This window comes from Ruditapes philippinarum, unplaced genomic scaffold (genome assembly GCF_026571515.1).
Source record: "Ruditapes philippinarum isolate M1 unplaced genomic scaffold, ASM2657151v2 ctg1349_1_1_1_1, whole genome shotgun sequence".
In the NCBI taxonomy this organism is placed as follows: Eukaryota; Metazoa; Mollusca; class Bivalvia; order Venerida; family Veneridae; genus Ruditapes; species Ruditapes philippinarum.
In genome coordinates, this window is record NW_026852031.1 from 64,017 (window position 1) to 80,242 (window position 16,226).

The 16,226-nt window shown below is 32.2% G+C and overlaps 1 protein-coding gene across 3 annotated transcripts; it reads left to right on the forward strand.

Moving 5' to 3' along the window:
• The first annotated feature begins 795 nt into the window (after window positions 1–795).
• On the forward strand, window positions 796–11,729 carry LOC132747298 (cysteine sulfinic acid decarboxylase-like). 3 transcript variants are annotated; one of them, XM_060736634.1, is made up of 11 exons: window positions 796–898; window positions 3,481–3,754; window positions 4,704–4,837; window positions 5,442–5,639; window positions 6,209–6,327; window positions 7,320–7,454; window positions 8,843–9,024; window positions 9,553–9,631; window positions 10,225–10,424; window positions 10,817–10,958; window positions 11,387–11,729. In XM_060736634.1, exons 2-11 carry the CDS (start codon window positions 3,495–3,497, stop codon window positions 11,558–11,560), a joined length of 1,623 nt encoding a protein of 540 aa, XP_060592617.1. In that variant the 5' UTR covers window positions 796–898; window positions 3,481–3,494; the 3' UTR covers window positions 11,561–11,729. The 3 variants fall into 3 exon arrangements, with proteins under 3 accessions (XP_060592617.1, XP_060592627.1, XP_060592637.1); XM_060736644.1 differs by lacking the exon at window positions 796–898 and adding an exon at window positions 913–1,054; XM_060736654.1 differs by lacking the exon at window positions 796–898 and adding an exon at window positions 4,329–4,449 and having other exon boundaries at window positions 3,615–3,754.
• Window positions 11,730–16,226: the final 4,497 nt, after the last annotated feature.

Sequence of the window (16,226 nt, forward strand, 5' to 3'; positions counted from 1 at the left end):
GCCGTATCTAAATGCATAAGCTTTCAGAAAATGTTTTATTTTACTGCATTTTGATATCAGTGGTTAATAAGTTTTACTTGCTACAAGATTTAAGTTTAGCTGGCATGCATGATATGTCTATGAACTTCATGGTTCAGGTCAGCCATGTGTTACTTTTTACATATCAATGCTTTCTAATGATATGAATAGTTCATATTTATCTGTATACATGTATAGCCATTATAAGGTATTTCATGTGCTACCTTAGTACCTGATCTCCTAGTGGACTTTAGTGTTTGAAATTATTTTTTGTCCAATTAAGGATTGCAGTATTTCAAATGAATCATAACACATTTACTTTGGTAAATCGGGAAACTGTTAATCTGACTAGTAAATCGATTATTTAATATTATAATAATAATTTAAAACACTAAGCTGGCTTTGCCGCACCTGACCGATTTACCTGAATTTTGTAAATACGCAATAATAAACTTTTATCTATGCTTAAATTTATTTGTCTATGTCCCTGATATCATTATATAATTTTGATATTATTTATATATTTTTATAGTGTCATACTTTTACTACATGTTGAACATAACAGTATAAATTCATCAGGTTTAAATAGTAAATGCCTTCATACATATTAAACTCCCGATTTTATCATAATACGTGGTCTTTTTGAACTCACTATAGTTGCTGTGCTATTTATAGACTAGTGTCCATGTCAACCAGACCATGACAAGGTCAATAACAAAGAGCAAATAACTGTTGCTGCATGTTGTCAGGTTTTCCCATAATGTCAAGGTCATTCATGAGGAAAATTTTCCTCCACAATCTAGAGCATGATCATATTGAGAAATTTTCCTGTAATAACTGTTACATTACAGTGTTCATGAAGTCATTTGTATCCTTGCTAGTGAGTGGTTTACTTGTCTCTTATATTGATAGTGAAGTTATATTATATATTGTAATAGTGGGAATTGATGAAAAAATTAATAAATGATATTATAATACGTTTTTCACACACTGTGATTTTTCAGGTTGTATTATATAAAGGACATTCAACTGTAAGGTAAATTTGTAGACTGGCTACATACCAGTTTGAGTAGAAAATGAAAAAATGAATAAATAATGAAATAATGTTATTTTATTGCATGTTCATTAGTATATAAATAAGAAAATAAGATATATATAATGGAGGATTCTGCAGTGTCAACACAAGGACAAATACTGAATTATTTATGAACATGAGTTTTAGATTATAATATTACTGCAGTATTATACAGTTATATATATTAATGAACTGATAGGTTGTCTAAGTGTAATATTGTTATATGATAAACATGTACACTTTCATGAATGAATCATTCAATAATCATTATAATGATCTGCATGAAGGTCAAGTATTGACCAAAACTAGTAAAAATCAATAAAATATTTTAAAACCTGTCCTAGTGTTGGCGTGCATAACTTGTGTATTTTATACTCATAATGATAGTAATTATTTATAATTTGATAAATCAATTTTATCATTAACCCATAACCTGTTTACCTTCTCTACAAATATAAAAGAAGTAAAATGAGATAATCTGCCAGTCAAGTTAACATTGCAGATTTAATTTAAATTGGCATTTAGTGATAATTGAATATATGTTATATAGAACATGACCTATGTAGCGTGATATTTACTATACTAGATAAACTTTATAAACGTGACATTTTGTTGTATGTCAGCGGTGTACTAGAAATATGATCTCTCTGGCACACTGACACATTTTAGTTTAACCCATATAATTTATCTGACGACAGAAGGCAGCTGCGGCATTTTTTATGACACTGTCCTACTGCATGCTTTCAGTCACATTTAAAAGAATCATCACATATTTGATGATGTTACACTTAATTGTATAATAAAATGTTAACAGCCTATGATGTTGTGGACTGTTAATGTATTTATTGTCAAATATTTTTTAATGTGTAGTTAATACAACTTTTTTGGGTAGAGGTCTGAAAGTTTTGATAATTCAGTTTATTAGTAAAGTTACAAAATAACAATATAAATTTCAGTGATAGGACATCCGTCCAGTGAGAATTCAGTAAAGTGGAAAAAAAACTTTTTTTTTTAGTGAAAGAAGCATTAAATTGTTGAAATTTCAATGAAATAATTTTAAATGCTACCTAGGGAAATTTAAAGCAGCGTGCCAAAATTTTGAAAAAGTATTTAAGAATTAAATATTGTGCAGTGAACCAAGAAAGTTATTTACACATTGCAAATGGCACTTACAAGCCACTTAAGTCAAAATATGGGAAGAAAAAGTCACACAGTAGAAATATGGAAAATCAGCCAATAATAGCATTTAACATTTAAATTATTATTCTAATCTTGAATCTTTTTACATTTCTTAAATTCATGATACATGTACATTTTTCTCAACCTTGATTTCATCTGGAGAAATGCAATTTTAATAATAATTCATGCAAGCTTTGACATGAGTCTGTTCCTTGGTATACTCACCTGTGTTGTTTTGTGTGTGCCTGGTTATTTCTTCTGCTACAATCTTATGTTTGTAACAACCTAGTTTTACAATTCTTTTGGACAGTTAAGAAGAAGTGGTAATTTTTAATGGTTGTCAAAATGGCAGTTTGGTGTATGTCTTCCGATTATGCTTGTCCTGGAAGTAACCATGGGGTATGTCATTAGTTGGCATAATTTCAAATAACTTAGCACAAATGTTCACAATAATGAGACGGCATGTCATGAGCAAGAATCTTGTGGCAAGGTCAAATGTCAAGGTCATACTTAAAGATCAAATGCAAAAAAATGATCTCGAACAGGTTGTCCTCACCATAATTCTATCAATAGCTGGTGGAATTTCAAAATTTTCAGCATCATGAGATTATGTGTCGGGTGCAAGTACCCTATGGCAAGGTCAATGGTCAAGGTCATACTTTAAGGTCAAATGCAAAAAATGGTCTCAAACAGCTTGTCTGCACCATAACTCTATCATCACTAGCTGATGGAATTTCAAATAAGCTGGCACAAATGTTCAACATCATGAGATGGTATGTAGCGTGCAAGAACCCTATGGCTAGGTCAAGGTCTTACTTTATGGTCAAATGCATAAAATGGTCTCAAACACCTTGCCTACAACATAACTCTATCACTAGCTGGTGGAATTTCAAATAAGCTGGCACAAATGTTCAACATCATGAGATGGTATGTAGCCTGCAAGAACCCTATGGCTAGGTCAAGGTCTTACTTTATGGTCAAATGCATAAAATGGTCTCAAACAGCTTGCCTACAACATAACTCTATCACTAGCTGGTGGTATTTCAAATAACCTAGCACAGATGTACAACATCATGAGACAGCATGTCGCACACAAGAACCCTGTGGCTAGGTCAAAGGTCAAGGTCATACCTCAAGGTCAGATGTGACAATGGGCTTGACATGTTACCCTCAGGCATCTTGTATAAACATAGTTATTTCCTTTTTAGATAACCTGTACAAGATGGCAACTATGAATGGTGTGTCTAATGGTGTGGAGAATAGAGCAAGCAATGGTGTATTGAAGAGAGGTCAGCAAGAGACAAACGGTCACTCACAACATAGTGCTGCTAAAAAACTCACAGCAACTAACGGTGCAACAACTAACGGAGCCACAGCAAAGAATGGGGAAACAATTCCTGGCAAGTCAGATCTTGAGTTCTTAAGAAACGTGGTTGACCTTGTGATACAAGATGGGCTGATTGATGCAATGGATAGAGACACGTGAGTTACCTAGTTAAATATTGCTTCATGGTGCCATTAAGTTAGCACCATGACAATATATATAAATAACATGACTTCCTTCTATTTCCTGTAGTTTCCATCATTATAAAGATATATTAGAATGGGAAAGTTGCTGCCAACTGATTTATGTTTACAATTTTATTCCAGACATTTCAACGTGAAAAGAGCAGTCATTTTATCTTTTCTTACTTTTTATAGCACTTCATGTTACCATTTGTTAGCAGAACAGCACTGGGTTTATTTTCTTTATGTTTTTGTACATGATGTGTTAATGCTTTGGTTTTCATATATATTTTTTTTTCAATCAGAATTTTGCATGTTATTCATACTAAAACAAAGCTTATATTTGTATGGAAAGGTTTCAGCTAAATTGTGAATTTCATTGTTGTTGGAAATTACTCATGAAGTACAGAGAGAGCTGCACCATTTAGATCTGCACTGTTATATATGTGCTAGTACAAATGTCTTCTGCTTCAAATTACTTGAGAATATTGTTTCTTGTGACATTTTTGACACTGTTTAATCATAGTATATAAAATTATCTACCCTGCAGCCTCATTTTGAAACGATGGCAGCTTCCTGTCACATGATGTCATTTGAATGGCAAAGGTCATGATGCCTTGCATCATGGGATATAAATATTCAAATAAGAATTTACAGATCTCAGGAATCAGGTGGGCATTATAAATTGTTCATTTTGTTCTTGCTGGAGAATCCCAGATGGTAACTATATAAATAAAGGCATTAATATCAGAAGGTGTAAAGTTGTAAAGCATTTAATATACAGGTGGTGGCAGTGAAAACCGGCCTGCATCTAAAAGTCAAGGTTTAAAGGTTTTAAAGTTTAAAAAACGCTGGCATTATTGTATTTGTCAGTGGGGATGTTCACTATAACAAGTCTAATTTGTTGTCTGGTATTTTATTTCAGACGTGTATGTGACTTTCATCAACCAGAGACACTGAAGGCAATGCTAAAGGAACTGAAGATTACAGATGAACCTGCCAGTGAAGACAGGCTGTTGAACATGTGTAAAGATGTTATACAGTACAGTGTCAAAACATGTAAGTTAATTAGTTTGTTCTTTATGAATCTATTCTCTTGCTATTCAGCAAATAGACTGAATCTTCACGGTTGTATCAATGCACCTGCTTATGTGGGTTCTGTTGTACAGGTACATAACCAGAAGTAAAACTGGAAGTTTCCATCACAACTTTAACTATGTCAATGTGTCTGAAATCTAACTTATTAAAAATGTGCTCATGATGTTTGATGCTGCCAGGTATATAATGTAGTTATACTGCATGATGAAGAGCAGTTTTGTTGTTGCACATTAATCATACATTCTCTGACATCAAGAGTGTTAATTATAACTGTTAATAACATACAATTAGATAATTGGTATAAGCAATCAAATTCCTGGCATTCAGCCATACACATCAAATCTTTTATAGCAACAAAGTTTATAGGAAATTTAACATTTGTTTTGAATCTGTGTTGATGTGTATGATGCTCATATTTTTTTCATACTGTGTAATGATGCTCATATTTATGATTATACTGTTTAATGATGATCATGTCATACTGTATAATAGTGATCGTCGTACTGTGTTATGGTGGTGATTTAACTGTGTGATTATGATACTGAACTGTGTTATTTACTTTCAGCCAACCCCAGGTTTTACAATCAGTTATATGGAGGTATGGATCAGTACACGCTAGGAGGTGCATGGATAACAGAGGCTCTAAACTCCAGTCAGTACACGTATGAGGTAGCCCCAGTGTTTACACTAATGGAGAAAGAGATTTATAGTAAAATGCTGCACTATATTGGATTTGATGGCGGTGATGCTATCTTTGTGCCAGGTGAATTACCTTCATAATTTACACATATAATAAATACATACTTGGCTGTTATATGAAAATCTCTCATTTTAGTCCCCCCTTAGACTAATAACCATCCAAAGATACCTTATTTGAGGAACCACTTGTCAATTTATTCAACTTATTTTCTTTAATCCACCCAACTGTCAAATTGTGCTCTATATACATGTATTGTCCTTCATTAGAATCCTTGTTATGGTTGATGTTTCTGATTCATTAATTATTACAATACACAGAAAAACCTGTGCAAAACACCATTTAGTTGACAAAAGATTGTGGTTGTTGTTATAACAAGTGTTGCTGTAGAGAGTATAACTTTATTGTAAAGTCTGTAGGAAAAGTTGAAACTGTTTTTGTTAAGAGGTGATGCTCTTTAGAGGGCCACTCTATGGGGGTTGCTCTGTAGTTTTTATCAAATAGTAAATAGTTTATAGAAGATGTATTTTATATAAAATGTACTGCTAATGTTAATATTTTCAACAATCATCTTACTGTACAAGATCACTTAAATGAGACAAATGAGAAGATTTTGTTTGCTATAATTTATACAGGTGGATCTATGGGCAACTTGTATGGAATGAATGTTGCAAGATATACCAAATATCCTGAAATTAAAACAAAAGGATTGTATGCTATACAAAAACCTCTATGTGTATTTACTTCTGAAAAGGTATGTAGCTATGTATATTCCATATTAAGAATAACTCGAAATTAAAGTCCACCATGTAAAAATTCATGATTGTTTAACCATTAGCCGAAATGTAAACATTTTACCTGTACACAAAATGAAAGAACAAACTTGTTTTACCTGTAGACAAAACATTAAAAACACATACTTTTTACCCTAAGACAAAATATAAGAGAATATCCTTGTTTTAACTCTAAATTAAACACAAAATACATAGTTTCATTATCTAATTTACATAAAAATATTTCTGTTTCAATTCCTTAAAGCTGAAACATAAAATACACTTTGTTACCTAGCTTAAATTAATAATATTTAATGTCTTTCATTTAATCAATATGTGTTATATGTATGTTTAAATTATTTGTTTAATTTTGTTTACATGAATCATTTGTTTACAAGGTCTTATATTTAAATCATTTTTTACATGTTCCTATATTTAAATCATTTGTTTACATGGTCTTATATTTAAATCATTTGTTTACAAGGTCTTATATTTAAATCATTTTTTACATGGTCCTATATTTAAATCATTTGTTTACATGGTCTTATATTTAAATCATTTGTTCACATGGTCTTATATTTAAATTATTTGTTTACATGGTCTTTTATTTAAATCATTTGTTTACAAGGTCTTATATTTAAATCATTTGTTTACATGGTCTTATATTTAAATCATTTGTTTACATGGTCTTATATTTAAATTATTTGTTTACATGGTCTTATATTTAAATTATTTGTTAACATGGTCTTACATTAAATTATTTGTTTACATGATCTTACCTTTAAATCATTTGTATTTAAATCATTTTGTTAACATGGTCTTACATTTAAATTATTTGTTAACATGGTCTTATATTAAATTATTTTTTACAGGATCTTACATTTAAATCAATTGTATTTTAATCATTTGTTAACATGGTCTTATATTTAAATTATTTGTTAACATGGTCTTATATTAAATTTATTGTTTACAGGGTCATTATTCAATCAAGAAAAGTGCTGCTATGATGGGATTAGGAACAGACAATATATTCTCTGTGAAGTCTGACAAGAAAGGCAAAATGATTGCAGCTGATCTAGATGATCAGATTAATAAAGCTATAGGACAGGTATAAATTGGTCATGCAATTGTTGTAGAATATATTGTTATACACACATAGCTAAAAGTTAAGGATGATTAGATTCTCAAATCTTTCCTATGTAAAACTATAAACAATTGTTATCATAATATTTTTTAGGGTTATTTAAATATCACCTTTGTAGTCATTGTTTTATGTTATCCAATCTTTGGCCAGACCTAGGTTTAAAGCTTCGTATAACATTCAGAATGGCAATTGTATAACATTCACATTTATTGTCACAAAAAATAACCAGCAAAGGTTTTTTTCCATCCTAAATCTTGACTTAATTACAGTCTTGCATTTTAATGCATTAAAGTTTTGGCAATATTTTAAATGTTTTCCAGTTTATCAACCCTGTAATCTCTAATTCTTTGAAAAGCTTTGTTAACAATGATGCCCTATTTTTAGATGTTAAAGCTGCTATATGTACTTTATCTTAAAAAAGTAGGTTAGTCCATTGTGACTTTATTGATTGAGCTGTTTATATTAACCAATGACCTCATCTTGAACTTATAATACTGTGTAGTACAGTAGAGCTCAATACTGTAGTCCAGTAGATAGGTCAGTATATTTCCATGATTTGATCAGGTTATGGTAAATATGCTTCCCGATTGACCAATATTTTACAGGTAAATATACCTGTGACTTAACTAGACTTTAAACTAGGTTATTTTCTTCTTGTGTTCATTTCTTGTTATTTCTTAAAAAGTTAAAAAAGAACAATCAGTTTTACTACCTTTTGAATATAAGAACTTGTGTTTATTTTTTTCTCTCAGAAACCTAAGCTTTTTAAATTTGAAAATTTTATTTCTTAACAAATTGTGTTATTTACAGAGTATTTTGTAAGAAGCAGATATTTTTTGTAGAAGTTACTTTATTTAGTAAATTAGTTACATAAATAGGTGCTTGAAATTTTTGTCTACACAATGTACAGCAAGTGGCCTCAAGGCATGTAGTGATTGTTATGCTGGAAAACTCAGCAAGATATTGGCTCCAATTTATAAGGATTTAGTGTCCTACATTCATATCACGCAAGTTTTAGCTAATATTTTGATACTTGTATCCCTATAAATCCAAAAAGTAAGGGGGAGGGGGGTGCTTCAACCACTTAAATAGCCACACCCTTTTATCATACAATATCTTGTCTCATCATACCTTCATTTTTAGTGACTTATATTGCTCTGGTAATTCATTGGCCCCATTGAACTTGATGGAGTTTTAATTCTAATGGTCAAACAATGGTCACTAAGGATATTCTTAACTTTACACATGAAAACTTGACCAGACTTTCTAGGTAAATGTCAATTACCATAGAGCAAGTTTTGTCAGTGTTACCTATATTCATGTTATTCAGGGTCTGTTGTTTTATTTTCCAGGGTTATGAGCCATTCTTTGTAAATGCTACAGCAGGAACAACTGTTCTAGGAGCTTATGATCCTCTAGATGAGATATCTGATGTTTGTAAGAAGCACGGGCTCTGGTTGCACGTGGACGGCGCGTGGGGCGGAAGTGCAGCTATTTCTAAAAAGTACAGGAGTCTTATGAAAGGCATTGAAAAGTAAGAATTAATTACTAAACTTCACATTTTACTCTAGAAAATGTTTTATTACAGCTTTCATTGATTGACTGATAAATAACGTTAGATATTTGGCAGACAGGTACCTAAAATGGACCTTTACCAAGGTTTATTATATTGAGGTCATAGGGTTATTAAAATAGTCAAATGGGCATTATTACAATAATTTGTTATACTCTTTCTCCAAGTTTGGTTGCATGTTTGAAAAATCAGTGTTGGCCAGTATTCATCAGTGTCACTTCTATTCTTGTTGTTTAATCATTTAAAAAATGAGGGAAGTGATTTGTTCTCTTAATAGACTCTGTAGATTTAACTTCAGTTGATAATCACTTCTCTTTTATGAGATAAGGGTATAATTTTGGTTATACAATCAAAGGTTTTTGACTTTTTGTTTACCTTTCAAAATCCTAGATACTTGTAAATATTTACATCTACTATTTGAAATAATGTCTTAAATAGCTTAAAAGCTTTGATAAAGTGGTAATTGCTGTATTGTACCTATATTTGTAGGGCAGACTCTATGACATGGAACCCACATAAAATGATGGGAGCACCTCTACAATGTTCAATGTTCCTCACAAAACATCCGGTATTTATAGTTTAATAGCATAAACTATACATCTTTATATATAAACTTAATTATAGACTAGACTTTTAATCTTCAGATAAGATGCAGTAAACAAAGTGTTAGATTTATATTATTGTTACTTTAGAAATAGGATGCCACATGTGAGAGCAGAACATATGTGTATTAAAAAAGAATATTGATTTTTTTATTCTACATGATAAATATGTTACAAATGTTTGATAATGCTTAGTTTGTGAGCTCTTGTTTTGTTCAGTGCTATTTTAAATAATATTTCATTCATATACTGGTGCTTAGTTAACAAGTGTTCCTGTACTCTATACCTGTACTTAATTATTATTGTGCAATAACTTGAAAACTTCTTCACATTAATATGTAGAAATAGTGTGAGGGCATGATTGGCATCAGATATAATATCATAAACCAATCATCATAAAATATACTGTATGTTTTGCTCAGGACTTAGTCACAAGCCCACGGTTGGTAGTCTAAAACCCACATTTTGGTAGACACGGTTGGTAAACCCATGGTTGTAAGACTGTATTGGTGTAATAGTATTGTTATGACTATATTAAAGTATTTTTTGTTAATTTCAGGGTGTATTACAAGATTGTCATTGTGCTAATGCCCGGTACCTGTTTCAACAAGACAAGAACTATGATGTCTCGTATGACACCGGTGATAAATCTCTACAGTGTGGTAGAAAGATAGATGTGTTCAAACTATGGATGTTATGGAAGGGGAAAGGAGATAGTGGCATGGAGAGAGATATAGATCATCTGTTTATGTTGTCAAGGTTACATCATCTTCTACTTATCTAGTTATATTATATGTTACAACATGATAGTATTGCTTCAATCAGAAAATAATGCTTCAATCAGAAAATTATGCTTCTATCTGTTGTGCTGGCATATTTTACTGTTGAACAGTGTACATATCATAAACTGCTGTTTTAACAATTAATTACCCCCATCTTCATGTCCTCCATCTCTCAAGTTAACATAAACAAGGTTAAGGAAACTCTACATGAGTTTGTAATTTCCTAAAGTAAAGTCATTTAATTTTTTGTTTTGATGGTTTTGTTAAAAATAACATGATGGTCAATATTTATATGTAATAGATAAGTCAGTTTATGTTTTATATACATGTACACATGTATATTGATTGTCAACATTTATATTTGAACAGATATTTATCTGAAAAGTTAAAGAAGACACCAGGGTTCAGACTTATACAGGATCCAGAGTGCACTAATGTATGTTTCTGGTATATACCACCTAGCTTGAGAGGTCAACAGGAGACCAAAGAATGGTGGGATAAACTTGCCAAGGTATGTCATTATAATTTACCTTGTCTCTACCGTATTACATGACCATGCCAAACAGTTAAAGGGACTCCACTAAGTCAATAATTGTGAAAATGATCCAACACTCAGTGAAGATCCTTTAAAATAGCTGTGGAAAAACATTGAACAGTAGTATGTCAGATTTTGTATTTGTTATTTTAAGGAGAATTTGTCTTAAGATAACACTTTGATGGTCAACACAGTAAAGTTGCTTGCATTGAATTAAGTGATGGAATCTTCTTAACTGGACAATAATTAGGAAATGTGAGATAGAGACACTATTGATCTTTCCAGACAATAGTTGAAAAATCACCTTGACCTGAAAAATCACCTTTACCTGTAGGATAGACAAGTGGTATATATATCCCATAAAAATATTGAGATAATATTTTGTTTAATTATTCATACTTCAGGTTGCCCCAGCAATTAAAGCCGGAATGATGCAGTGTGGTTCGATGATGATCGGATATAACCCAGACGGAGATCTCGTCAACTTTTTCAGAATGGTTCTCTCAAATTTTGACACAACAACAGAAGATATGGATTTCCTCGTGCAGGAGATAGATAGACTAGGCCGTGATTTGTGATTGCAAAAAAAACCCTAAAGATAAGAAAAAAAGAAAAACAGTGATAGTTTTAAGGTTGTTTCTATATATGTAACTAAATCAACATAGTGCTACTCATGTTATTTCACTAGTCAAAACATTATAGTGAAGATCTCTATCTATACCTGCATTGATATTTTGGATACTTTAACATGCTGTACATATACTGCTAGTTACAGTATACTATATTAGTAGATCACCAGAGCTAACTCTGGGTGAGCTTTTAAGATTGTTAAATGTCTGTCCTTCTTCCACGTTTGTTTGTTAACACTTTAGCGGTCACATTTTTGCCTCAATCATCATCAAACTTTGTCAGGATGCTTGTCTAGGTAATTGCTTGGATGAGTTCGAACATGGGTCATCTCGGATGAAAAACTAGGTCACAGGAGCTAAAAATAGAAAAATCTTGTTAACACTCTAGTGGTGGCTGCTGTTTTGATTCAAATATTCTGGAAATTAGTCTGAAAGTTTGTTTTGATGATTTCTAGGTCAAGTTCGCATATGGGTCACCTGGGGTCAAAGACCAGGACACACCACCAAAATATGGAAAAACCTTGTGAACACTCTGGTGGTCACATTTTTATGCCACCGCAGCATCTGCGATGCGGTGGCATATAGCGATTCACCTGTGTGTGTGTTTGTTTGTGTGTGTGTGTGTTATATAGATTATATAGTGAACTTAAAAAATCTTCTTGTGAAAAACCACTAGTCCAATTTCAACCAAACTTGGCAGGATTGATCCTTGGGTGAAGGGCTTCCAAAGTTGTTGAAAGAATTTCATTCCATGCAGAAATCTGGTTGCCATGGCAACCAAAAGGAATTATAAGAATAAATTTAAAAAATCTTCTTGTAAAGAACCAAAAGGCCTAGAGCTTAGATATTTTGCATAAGGCATTGTCTGGTAGACCTCTACCAAGATTGTTCAAATTATAGCCCTGGGGTCAAAATCGGCCCCGCCCCGGGGGTCATTGATTTTCACTATATGTACATATAGCAAAACCTTAAAATACCTTCTTGTAAAGACCCAAAAGGCCTAGAGCTTAGATATTTTGCATAAGGCATTGTCTGGTAGACCCTTACCATGATTGTTCAAATTATAGCCCTGGGGTCAAAATCGGCCCCGCCCCGGGGGTCATTGATTTTCACTATATGTACATATAGTAAAAACTTAAAATACCTTCTTGTAAAGACCCAAAAGGCCTAGAGCTTAGATATTTTGCATAAGGCATTGTCTGGTAGACCTCTACCAAGGTTATTCAAATTATAGCCCTGGGATCAGAATCGGCCCCGCCCCGGGGTCATTGGTTTTCCTTATATGTATATAGTAAATACTTAAACATGACTTGTAGTAAAAACTTAAAAAAAATTTCTTCTAGTAATTGACAAATGCTAGAGGTTAGATATTTTGCATGAAACATTATGAAATGAACTTCTAGCAAGATTGTTTAAATTATAGCCATGGGGTCAAAATTGCCTTTGCCCCGGGGGTCTATGATTTTCAATATCAACATATAGTAAAAAAAATCAAAAAATCTTATTGTCTGAAGGTACAAGGATTAATGCGGTGGCATAGCATTTTTCTCAAATGCAATCTTGTTTACTCAATCATCATTAAACTTTGTCAGGATGCTTGTCTGGGTAATTGCTTGGATGAGTTTGAACATTGGTCATTTCGGATGAAAAACTAGGTTAAGGAAGTAAAAATAGAAAAATCGTGTTAACACTCTAGTGGCTACTGTTTTGATCCAAATATCCTGGAAATTGGTCTGAAAGTTTATTTTGATGATTTCTTGGTCAAGTTCGCATATGGGTCACCTGGGGTCAAAAACTTGGTCACACCAATCAAATATGGAAAAACCTTGTTAACACACTAGTGGTCACATTTTTGACTCAACTGTCATGAAACTTGGTCAGGATGCTTGTCTAGGTAATTGCTCGGATGACTTTGATGGGTCAGGTGAGCGATCTAGGGCCATCATGGCCCTCTTGTTATTATTTCATGCTGAAGGATAATGTGGGAACCCAACCACTGTTAATATGTTACTTCATTTCTATGCATCTAAATTAATCCTTTGATTGATTGAGATATTCTTTTTGCCTGATGACTGACCTTGATAAGACTGACCTTGATCATAGCATCATCATTCTATAACATACAGCATTTATACTTAGACGCAACTCGATATATAGTAAATTGACTGGTTTGAAGATTGAATGCAGCAAATTTCACCATGATTTATTGACTGATTTTCAACATTTTTCTATGAAAACATCTTGCTTTACAATTATACCTGTATTTTATTATTTGTCAAAATATTTACAATGTTTTGTTGATATTAATTGAAAAAGTCCCAGTACAGGTGCTTGTTATATTGGTCAATTAAAGATTGATGTATAGAAAGATGTAAAGAAACAAAATCATGTATCTTCTCATAATAAGATGTTTGCGCATGTTTATTTGTTATCAATATTTATCATTTCATAATATTAGTATTTGTTTTTTATAGAATATACAAGTGTACATGTAGAAATTATTTCATTTGGCACTTTAGTACATATCAAACATGAATTTTAGCCAAATGTTTTTGATGGACATTTTTACTGAAAACAATTAGTGATATAATGGCCATTTTCTGTTGTCAAGTTGAGCTAAATGAACTATTTATTTCAAAAGATTGTCTGTTATAATGATGATTAAAATGTTAGAGTAAAATATAAAAACTGCCTAAAATATATTAGATTATCCCACTCTTTCTGTCTTTTGAACCTTAAAGAATATGTACAAAAATGTCAGCGAGTCACATGGGTTATTGATTATTTATGTGCAAGATGGAGTTATTTTTACTTTTACCAGAAACTCCCCCAATTTATAATTGGATGGGCATTATGTCATTTTTTGTGAAGTCTTTTTTTTTTTCTTTTTTTTTGTAATTTATTAAAGATCTGATTCATTTCATAGCATAATAATAAGAAATTATTAATATTTTTTATTTAATTACAAACAGTAGGGTATATTTCTTGTATCTGGTGACCAGATTTTATTTCTTGATTACAAATTGTTTATTATACAATTACACCAATGACCAACTCTTGTCTGTGATTTATTTGATCATCATTAAATACTTACAACTTACAAAACAAATCATTACATTATTCCACGTAATGTGTTAAAATATCCAAACCTAGTTTATCATTTCTTGTCGTATTTCTAGCTTTATATGCCTGAAAAATATTTTTATTTCTAAGTTAAATTTCTTGTACATGACAAAAATGACTGGGTGGACATATTCAAAATCTTTCAAAAAAGAAAATTCTTCCATAACAAAATGAAAAGTAATGAAATACAGATGGTATATACATGGCATTTATATTACATATATATATTGTTACTGGTAACAAAGTGTGAAATAAATTGTTAATATCTGTAATGTTGTTTCTACTTATATAATCTGTTCCTACATACATGTAACTTACAGCAAAAATGGTCATATAAAAGGAAGAGGTCTTGTTTATTATAGTGTCACCCCTACTGAAAGGGCCAGCCATTTTGACTTATGAGACACCTTTTGCTTGCATACCATGTACCTCCCAACTCCTACCACTATGCCAGGCACATATATGTAACTTTAAGCAAAATCCCTGGCTAAAAGGTTGAAGTACCTAACCTTTTTGTCTAAGGGGGATATAGAAATAGGCTCTGTCCGTCCGTCTGTCTGTCCTTCCGTACGAACCCAGAGGTACTTGTGTGACTTGGAGAACAATGGGTAACAGTAAATTCTCTTTGATCCTATTCATTCCGTTTTTACTTGTGTGTCTTTTTTTAAGTCTTGTGTGACTTAAAAAGGGCCAAAAAGATCAAAGGAAAAGTCACATAAGTACCATTTTGTGAGTACGTCTGGTCCATAACTTTATCATTTATCAAAGGAATCTGAAATAACTTGGCAAAAATGTTTGTTATAATAAGACAATGTGTCATGCGCAACAACCAGACCCCTACCTCCAAGGTCAAGGTCGCACTTGCTCATTCAAGGTCAACATTGTCTATTTGAGGGTATATGTCGTGCGGTCCATAACTTTCTTATCTTTGAAGGGATTTTGTAAATACTTGCCACAATTGTTCCCAATAATGAGACGATGTGTCATGTGCAACAACCTGTCACCTACCTCCAAGGTCAAGGTCACACTTGGAGGTCAAAGATTAACTTAGTCTGTTATAGGGTATATATTGTGTCCGGTCCATAACTTTTTCATAGATCAAAACATTTTGTAAATACTTGCCACAAATAGTCACTATAATAAGACAATGTGTCATGCGCAACACCTGCATCCCTACCTACAAGTTCAAGGTCACACTTAGAGGACAAAAATTAACATAGTCTGTTTAAGGGTATATTTTATGTCCGATCAAGAACTTCTTCGGGATTTTAAAATAACTAGGCACAAAAAGTCATAATAAGTAGACGATATGTCAAGTACAACACCTGCACCCCTACCTCCAAGGTCAAGGTCACACTTAGAGGTCAAAGGTTAACAGTCTGTTATATGGTATATTTTGTGTCCTGTCCATAACTTCTTCATAGATCAAGGGATTTTGAAAATACTTGGCACAAATAGTCACAATAATAAGATGATATGTCATGCATAACAC